Raw genomic sequence first — 10,402 nt, 5'->3', positions numbered from 1 at the left:
CCCACGTGCCTGAGATTTTACCGAGTAATGCTCGTGTTACTGCTTGGCGGCAGAAACAGGCAAGGTGGCAGTACTTCACTGGACGAACTCTTTTCAGATTCACTAGTATGGGTTTATTTGCAAAGCTGTTCACATCAAACACTAATGGTACATAAGCACTTCAATTCATAACAATAAATATGCATAAGCTGCAATAAATGACCTTGATTGAAACTCTGGATTACTTGGATATTTACGAGGCCTGTGTTTATATAAAACAAAATCCAGACAACTTTAATCTAGTGAAAACCAGACATCCCAGGAAAACAAGGAACAAAATAGAAATACGGCCAAAACAACGTTGGAATTTTACAATAGAACGATGTTTATATTGGCACCTAAATTATTTAATAAAATACCAGATGCAGTTAAAGAACTAAATTGTAGGCAATTTAAAATAAAATTGCATAATTTGTTAGTTACACAATGCTACTACAATATAAATGATTTTTTAATTGATAACATAAAATGTAAAATTTAACCACTGTGCGTGATTGAAATAAGAATTGTGTAAAATATTCGCACTACTATGTATGTGTACTATGAAATGTACGATCTAATAATAATATACTATATCACCATTGTAAACTACATTTTTCAGCGAATAAATATCTTGTATTCTTGTATCTTGTATTCTTGTTAGTGGTACTTGTAGTTCCTGTGGTGCTTCATCTTGCCATAATTGATAGCATAGAAGAACGCCACTGATCCAACCGCAAACTGGAAGAATGGCGCCATGCCCACTCTCTTAAGTTGCACGTACTTGTGTTGCCATCTCCAGAAAGCTCGGCTGCAAGCACCAGCTACAGCCGCTGGGGTCTTGTTTCTACGCCCAAACCAGGAACCAATCTCGCTAATCTTCAACTGACTGAAGGGAGTGTCAGCCTTTCTATAATAACGAGCCGGGTCATATGGTCTATGCATTGCTGGATTGTATTCTTTGGGATAATCACCGGAAACCATCGTTCCGAGGCGTTTTTATCGAATTTTCTTGCACAGAAGGAATTTGGTCATTCCTGCTGTCAAAACTGATTACAATTTTACAAGGAGCTCTACTGCTTTTTAAAACCTAGTGGACCGGTCCTTCTGCTTATTTCTCTAAAGCTAGACAGATCTTCTGAAAGATTTCGTCTAGGGAAGTCGTGCCACCATATCTGCCACGAAGCATTAATGTGAGCATAAGTACGTTCCTGTTTTGAAGGATGCTAGTAAAGTAACGGGCACATGGTACTTGTCAATTTTATGTCTCATGGTAACTAACGGGCGCACGGTAGTGCCCTTCATATGTTTGTGATTTAAAGAGCTGAGTGGCACTGCATGAGCATGGGTTTATGTGTAATGTGTGGTAGACGAGCTGCTTACCATCAAACGTACGACTTGATCGTCACCTGTCACTTGATATCATAAAAAAAATATATTTAGGTTATATTACAACCTGTAGAGTTGTATTTTGCTAGTTTCAAATTTCATGCGTATCGATTCAGGAACGGCCGAGTAATTTCATTCGGAAATTTGCAATTTGAATGGATGCCAAGAAAGTTTCCTTCGCTCGAATCGCTCGACTACGTACGTACGTATGGTAAGAAACATGTAACTGGTGATAATTATACAGAATATTCGCATGTTTCTTTGAAACTCGAATGCATGCGACTCCAAATGGGCTTTAAGAAAATAGTTCTAGCATGTGGTATCAATTCATATACACTAACTTTAGTACATATTTAAAACTATAGATGGCGACACTTGGATAAAATAAGAATATAATTACCAAGAATTTCAGGTATAAAATAAGAAGTATAAAAAATAGAAAATAAATGCGAAACTATTTAAACGACATTTTAGAATTGTTCAAAAAAAATTCATTTACAATAAACATAAAGAAAGTCTTTTTGAATCTCACGGAATTATGGGTGTTCTTAGAGAAGCTATAGCATTGACTTACAAATAAATGGACGACGGGTCTAATACAAAAACCACGAAAAAAATGTCCCAAGTCAACCTATTTAAACGTAGTGACATGTAAAGGAATATGAGAAAGCTAAAACGTTGAATTTAAATTGTAAAGTCATCGCAGTACTGTCTAATTTTGCTTGCTTCGCTATCAGTCGAACAAACGAAGACTAAAGCGTGAATGACGCTCTGTATACGATTTTAACGCCCTATAAGTTCGGACACTTTTTAGCGCGGACCTGACGTCCATATAATTGTACGTTAATGAGCTATAGACCCTACACCCAACCAAATTCTTATTTACCTCTAGCATGGACCACATCTCTCAGTAAAAGACTTATCCAGGCCCAAACAGAAAATTTTAGAAGTACATATTCCTGAAAACGATAACGATATGATAAAAGAATTTTTTGCTAAAGTACGTAATAAGCAAAGGAAAATATTTCATTTATTTCGAGACCGAAACTCTCCGCAAAGATTTGGCTAGAGTGGTAATTAATTTATTTAATAGTGGAACTGTACAATTTTTTGAATTTACCGAACGAGTGATATATGTTGAGGATGAAAAGCAACTGGTTGCGATTATCCGGAAATTACATGAAGGTAAAAGTTGTCATAGGCGCATTAAGGAAACAATGGCCCGAATTCGGCGAAATTATTTTTGGAATAATATGCAAGACACTATTTAACAGTAATTTTTTTAGAGCTATATCGCAAGATGAAGTACGACAGGGAACCCATAAAACCCATATTGTAACTAACGCAAACTCAAAATGCCCCCTTTAAAAAGGACTTGTTTCTTATACAAAATGTAGTAAAGTTAAAATATTTGATTCTTCTTTGCACGAATCTAAAAGTCACATCAGCAAATATAATTTAAAACGGGTTTGTATGATCACCATTAGTTGTTTAATCTTTCTTTGTTTTATCCGCTCACGCGACATGCAGCCGTAGACGCATACCACACCTAGAGGTGCCGGTGATGATTTTATACCGATTTATCGGATATCGAAGTTATATCAGGTAAAAGAACTAATACTAATTGCTATTTCGGTAACTACTCTAGCAAACCATAAAGGTTTTAATGCCTGGGTCTGTCATTTAAAAAAATAAACAACTTCAAAAATACGTCACGACAATCGTGTGTGTTATTGTTTGGGCTGGTGATGTCGGTGTTTATTTATTGAAAACATACCGTAAGTAGCGATTTTTAAGTTTACCCTGAATATGAATTATTATAAACTATACTTTAAGGAGTAATTTCATGGTAAACGTTAGAACCACTCAAACGGAATATTATCATATTTATCCAAGTACACCAAAAATTTCATTAGTGCTGTTTAAGTGCAGGTTTTGCGGTGTATTACTGCATTTTATTTGAGATATTTTTGTTGTAGTACGGAGAGTATTTATTTAGCAATGCAGAATAATAATTTTTATTTATAAAAACTTGTATTTAAACTGAATCCTTTTCTAATTTGCGAAACCAAATAGCCGCCATTTTGCGGTAGGATGAGCGCATCGCGTGAGCGGCTATTTAACGTTATTATAGTGTTTTCGTTACTTACATATTTTGAATTAAACATTGCTTGTCTTTAATAATTCCTATAATAATTCCTATTCTTATGTTGGATTATAAGTTCTTAATAGATATATAAGTTCTTATTATTATAAGAACTTATATATCTATTAAATGCAACGTATAACGCTATGCAATGCGGTTTCAATTAAGAAATTGAAACCGTAAAAGGGTCGCCACAGGACAGGCTAAGCGTGGGACTACCTGTAATGACTCACAATGTTTTCAGGCATGGCATCACGTTATCAACGCATGTTTTTGTTAATGTTTAACACATACGTAATGTTCATGTAGCATAAGTCTCTTGTTCTTTTCTTAAAAATGTAAATATTTTAAGTATTTTGTTTTTCTTTGTGTTTGTGATGCCAAATAAACATATTCTATTCTATTCTAATTATACTTTATCTTTTCACCTATAAGTACAGGGGACTGTAGGTTTTGTAATAAGTTTAATGTTTTTTTTTTCTAATTTCGTAATTGTAAACGACTGTTTGTTCCTTCATAAAATTAATAAATTTTCATCATAATTTTCATCATTAAGTTAATTTTATTTTATTTTATTTTAAAAAGAAGAAAAAAGAATGGTGGGACAGTAAACCGTTACAAGACAACAACTTGAATGTTTTTCATTGGCATACTTTTTTATTTTACTTTTTGATTTGTTAGTTTTCATGGGCCTTCATAACTAGCAGATGGAAAATTCTGCTTTATTCTAGAATCGTAAAATGCATTGTCAGAATTTCACTTGCAGTGCATATTTTTCTAGGAAACAAGTTTTATTAGAAAAGTTTTTATAGTTATCACGAGGTAGTGATATAAAATTTTGTACGGAGCGATGTCGTCAGCAATCCCCTTTGAACTGTAAACCAGCTCTTTTCTAATGCATTTGTATAGTCCACTGCTACACCATAGTGGTGTAACGTGGAAAATAATCGAGTCATTGATAGATAACAGACTGTATTGGAAACTCATTTATACAGATTTGCTATCTTATGGCGATTCGACAGGTTGCTACTGGTTGCTCGTCGAAGGCAGCCCGTCCCCGTGGCCAACCCCATCTCATGGTATCATATAACAGACAACTTATATTCACATCTGCACATGCACTTACATATCGAATAGGTTTTTTTTATAATACCAGTTGGCGGGACGAACAAGTTGTGCTCTGTTGAGCTGTGCGATGCCGTCACTGCTTGGCGGCAGAAATAGGTAAGGTGGCAGTACTTAGTACTTATAATATGTAGTATACTACAGTACTTATAATATGTAATAAATATTATACCTATTCAACTTTAATTAACAATATTATGCATACTAACTCCATATAATACTTACGAAAAAGTTTTTATTACACTTATTATTTTATATTGTTTTATATTATATTATATTAGAATTAGTATATTATATCCGTGTTCAACAGTAGGATGTACAAAATTTTAAGTTTATTGACACCCTATATTACCGAACTCACGCACACACACACACACCACGAAATGTCAACACGAAGGAGTAAGAACGCGCACACTACATATAGAAATATTTTTGAACGACGAATGAGCGGTATACAGAAAAACTTAGTTAAGTTTATGTTATACTGGAATGTTTTGTTTTTTAATACTTTTAAATGTAATAAATACAATAAAATAATAATACTTCTCTCGACGAGTACTGTCACAAGGTGATCTACTGCTACTAAAAAAGGTTATTTTGATGCACTATTCAGACTTTATTATATTTATTAATTCAATGAGCAATTTCACTCCTAGTCGTTATTGCTTACAAATAACCTCTACATTAAAAAAAAAATTAAATACTAAGTGCGCTGTCTAATTTGTTCCCCCTCGTAGGTTTTGACTGAAAACCAGTGCCGTAGGGAACTTAGGTATATGCTGAGTGAGCTGTTTCACTGTTATGACAAAATCTTTTATTTCTCCTTTTGTATTTAATCCGTATTTGTGTCATATTACTGCATAAAGGGTTTATCTTACTACCTACCCAATTGTTTAATAACTGTTTTTAACCGACTTCAAAAAAGGAGGAGGTTCTCAATTCGACTGTATGTTATTTTTCCTTTTTTTTGTATGTATGTTACGCGATAGCTCCGGTATTTGTGAACCGATTTTCATGATTCTTTTTTTGTTGGAAAGGGGGTACTTCCATAGTGTTTCCATTTCATTTTGAAGAAAATCAATCACCTCGAAGGGTGGCTGTTCACGCATGAAGATTCATTTTTATAAATAGCGCCTAACTTTTATTTAGGAGCAATTACTTTAATGGTTGATTTTGCTATTTCTCCAATTCAAGGCGTTTTTCTCTCAATATACTTTGAGTAGTGACAACCGATTTTTATTATCTCCAGTGTCAAGTCCTGTATAGTGGCGAACTAGGGGATTTTTCAATAAAACTTAGCAAATAGACGTAATTCCACGTACTTTTGAGGTCGGTTTTTTTAGTACTCTGTACTGAGATTATTATAAAAAAAACCCACCTCAAACGTTCGTGAAATTACATCTCGATGCCAAGTTTTCGGAATCGCTTACCGGAAAGTGCGCGAACCCGTATTCATTCCCTAGTTTGCCACCCTTAAAGTTTGGATATTTTCTTCTAATTTATGTGGGTCTAAAAAAGGAGGTACCCTCTTTCCTACAAAAAAAGAATCATCAAAATTGAGAACCATCTCATTTTTTTAAATCTATTTAAATTATATCATATTTACCAACAAACAAATTGTAAAACAGTGAAAGTTTAAGTTGGTACTTGAAAAACCATTATCTACTGTAAATAAAACCTATTTAATCAAATAACTAGACATCCCATCTCTATTTCTCGAGCAGACACCTGGCATGTAAATCTACCTACGGAGTCCGCCTTTTCTTGGTTTTTCTCACAATTTTCTTTCTGCTTTTGTTACGGCTTAGGGCGCACCGGTGGAAACTGTGAGATACTGCAGCAACGGAATTCAGTATTACGGTATTGCAATTTTTTGTTTTTTTTAACCAACTTCAAAAAAGGAGGTTCTCAATTCGACTGTATGTTTTTTTTTGTATGTATGTTACGCGATAACTCCGGTATTTGTGAACCGATTTTCATGATTCTTTTTTTGTTGGAAAGGGGGTACTTCCATAGTGGTCCCATTTCATTTTGAAGAAAATCATCCACCTCTAAGGATGGCTGTTTACGCGTGAAGATTCATTTTTATAAATAGCGCCTAAATTTTACTAAGGAGCAATTATTTTAATGGTTGATTTTGCTATTTCTCCAATTCAAGGCATTTTTCTCTCTATATACTTTGAGTAGTTAGAACCGATTTTTATTATCTCCAGTGTCAAGTCCTGTATAGTGACGAATTTAGGGATAATTCAATAAAACTCAGCAAATAGACGTAATTCCACGTACTTTGGAGGTCGGTTTTTTTAGTACTCTGTACTGAGTTTATTATTAATATAAATTCCAATACTGATAAGGTTGAAATTAAATACTAAAGTAATATATTCGTTGAAGCGTTAGAGCGCCTTCAAATTAGACTCATAAAGAAGTGCTGCAGTGGTGCGACTGTGGCGCAGTAGCCGCTCGTCCGTTAGGTAATTGAGACTGCAAAAGTGGCGTTGCAACTGCGCTTCTAAATATTATATGAAAATTGAGTGGCCCATTTTGCCAAATCTCTTTTTATATGTTATCAAGTTAAATCATAAAGATCTGAGGGGCACTGCCACTGGAACCGTCACCCTCAGACATAAGTTGACAAGTCCCATGTGCCTGTAATTTCACCAGCACCATTACCCTTCCAAAGTGGAACGCAGTAATGCTCACTCACATTACGGCTTGGTAGCAGAAATCGGTAGGCAGTACTTCTCTGGACGAACTCTTCCACAAGGAGCTCTACTGCAACTTATTTTTTTTTTGTTACTGGATATTGTACACTCTTTTTACTGCGCACGTAAATTAATATGACAGATCTTCGCTCGACGGTTGGTGGTTTTATATTTCTATTATGCCTCTAGTTAAAGGGTCTAAGGTTTGGATCTAAACAATTAACATTTGTCGCAACGTCTGAATTATTCACGAGACGAGTAATTTACAATAATACAACAGCTAAAGGAACCAGTACGAAATTGATAATAAATACTCAATGTTTATTATTATAAACACCTCTCAACGGCCTCGGTTTCAGCCTCAAGCGGTTCTCTTTGTTTTTTTGTTTGGTAATGGCTGAGGATCTGAGAAGGCGGCTTTTCTAAATTGGTTCTGACCTGGGTGTTCTGAGTAGTGGCCCGGAGAAAATTCCTTGTTTTTTATTATATCATGCGACAGAACGAATAAGTGCACCTGGCGGTAAGCGACATTCATATGCAAGAGAGTTACAGTGCCACTTAGAGCTTTAAATAGCAAAAATCTGAGGGGCACCACCGACAGTTGACATATCCCAAGTGCCTGTAATTTCACTAGCATCCTTACCCTTTAAAACCGGAAAGCAGTAACGCTAACGTTACTACTTGACTGCAGAAGTAAGGTAAGGTACTTTCTTAGACGAATTCTTTCACAAGGAGCTCTAGGTACTGCCACTTCCGCTACTTCTAATTCCGTTGTTCTAGTACTCAAAGTTCAAGGAATTCCCTAATTTGAGACCAGGTACTTGGTATAAGTTGCTGGCCATTATTGTAATTCAATTAAAAAAGAACTTGACTCGAATGATAAACTTTTTAGAAAAATTGTGGCCAGTGGTGTGACCGATTGGATGTTAATAAGGCTTCACGCCATATATTTTAAATTTTCTTTTTTGTATGTAGCATATATTCTTTCGGAAAGCGGCCAAGTTGTAGTTGGATTGGGCTGATCACATCGAGATAACCACGAAGTGGAAGCCCTACAACTCAAAATGGAGACGCGGTAAACCACGTCGGCTTTGGCGGGATGATTTACAGCGTGTGTAATGTATGATGTCAAAGATCTACGAAAGGTGGTTTTTTCATCCAAAGTTCGACATCGCCCATTGCTGGCGATAGTCCTTTGTTTGTGTGTATCATTCACCACAATCTTGTACTACACACCCATCTACCATTCTCCATTTTGTTGATGTCTATACACTTCTCGATTAATTGATCTGATAAAATCCGTTGCTCACATTTTTCACAGATGATTATCCAATTTATCAGAACATTTATAAAAATGTACTTTGTGTAAAGAAGAATAGTATTTTTTAATGAAATATAGTGACAGACATAACATTATTACGAGCAATAAAAATAATCTAGCTGTTCTTTATAGTCTTCTTCACAAATTCATTTACGGGGCAACGCTTCTATACAAAGATTCCGGATGAGATTAAAATTTTTAGTGAAACAAAAACTTTCTTCAAAAGGTTATTTATTATACAGCTTCTGCATACTTGGATGACAAAAATCCGTGGTAGTGATGCGTTTAGCTCTTGCAGGTATTCTCGATCTAAGATATTTGAAATATTGTAAATGATAAACGTATGCAAATGATTATTTACAAAGATCAAACCCTAGAGTTTCTTGCTCATTCTTCACAGGGGAATCTGCCCTACGAATGAGCAGTAGAGTTTAATCAATATGACGCTTTCAAGTGGAATTTGCTTACCTATGAAGCAAAGATTATTTGAGTTTCAGATATAAACTGTTCCAGAAACAGCACGACAGGAAAGCGGCATGGCAAACGCGCCGATTACACTCTCTCGCACCTCAGGAGAACGCTAGAGTGCGTTAAACACTTCTCGCTTCTCACTGAGCAGACCATAGTACACTAATATAGCAGTATATTTACTTTATTTTTATTTATTTATGATAACAAGTTCATATTTTTAAACCGCAAAGATCTGAGGGGTACTACCACTACGCCCGTCACCCTGAGACATAAGTTGACAAGTCCCATGTGCCTGTAATTTTACCAGGACTCTTAGCGCTCAGTTACACGCCGCGAAAGTTTCCGCGAGTGCCGCGCGGCAACCACCCACTTACCGCGCTTTCACTTACATTAATGGCAAATCTAAATTCTATTTACTAGGCCACAACATTTAAATTCCTCGGAATAATACAACCAAGCGGTCGCCGCGCGGAAGCCAGTTTTTAAGTTAAAACGTGAAAGTTAAATAAATAGAGCGTATTTTGCCATGACAGTTAAATGCACGCGGTCCACGCGGTGTCCGTACGGCGTGAGCGCGATGAATTCCATGTCGAACAAACGCGCCCTTTCCCTTCAAAACTGGTCAAAGTTAAAGTCAAATAAAAAACAAAGATGTGCATGTGCAACAAGCACATAGAAAGATTCGTCAAGTCCGCTAGTTCTTTCCGTGGCTTAATGGGCGTAGTGTCTGTAACGGTTTGCTGGAAGACGTTGAGTCGAATCCAGGCAAATGGAAGGAATTTATTCTAACTGTTCGATATATAAATTAATAATTATTTGTTAAAATTATGAAACAAATCTCGAAGATCTTTGTAAGAAATTCTACCAATTTTGCGGTTCAAAAAGAAAATCAATTAATGTTTTGTATATACGACATAAAACAAGTCTTTTTTTATAATATCAAGTCCATAACAGTTGTAGTGCCAATCAGAGCTTTAAATCGCTAAGATTTGAAGGGTACTGCCACTGCGTCCGTCACCCTGAGACATAAGTTGACAAGTCCCATGTGCTTGTAATTTCACCAGCACCCTTCAAACCGGACCTTGATAATACCGACATTACTGCTTGGCAAAAGAAATAGGTGAGGTGGCAGTATTTCCCTGGACGAACTCTTTCACAAGGACCTCTACTGCTACTAAGTCTGAACATGCCTTAAGTATTAGAGTTGTATTTTACACAAAAAAAAATCAA

General features: G+C 35.7%; 1 protein-coding gene across 1 annotated transcript; it reads right to left on the bottom strand.

Moving 5' to 3' along the window:
• Positions 1-678: 678 nt before the first annotated feature.
• Positions 679-1,002, bottom strand: LOC113229825 (putative ATP synthase subunit f, mitochondrial). Its single transcript, XM_026463505.1, has one exon. It carries the CDS (start codon positions 1,000-1,002, stop codon positions 679-681), a length of 324 nt encoding a protein of 107 aa, XP_026319290.1.
• Positions 1,003-10,402: the final 9,400 nt, after the last annotated feature.

This window comes from Hyposmocoma kahamanoa, unplaced genomic scaffold (assembly GCF_003589595.1).
Source record: "Hyposmocoma kahamanoa isolate Upper Pololo Valley unplaced genomic scaffold, ASM358959v1 62, whole genome shotgun sequence".
Lineage (NCBI taxonomy): Eukaryota > Metazoa > Arthropoda > Insecta > Lepidoptera > Cosmopterigidae > Hyposmocoma > Hyposmocoma kahamanoa.
This window is presented reverse-complemented; position numbering and strand designations above follow the sequence as displayed.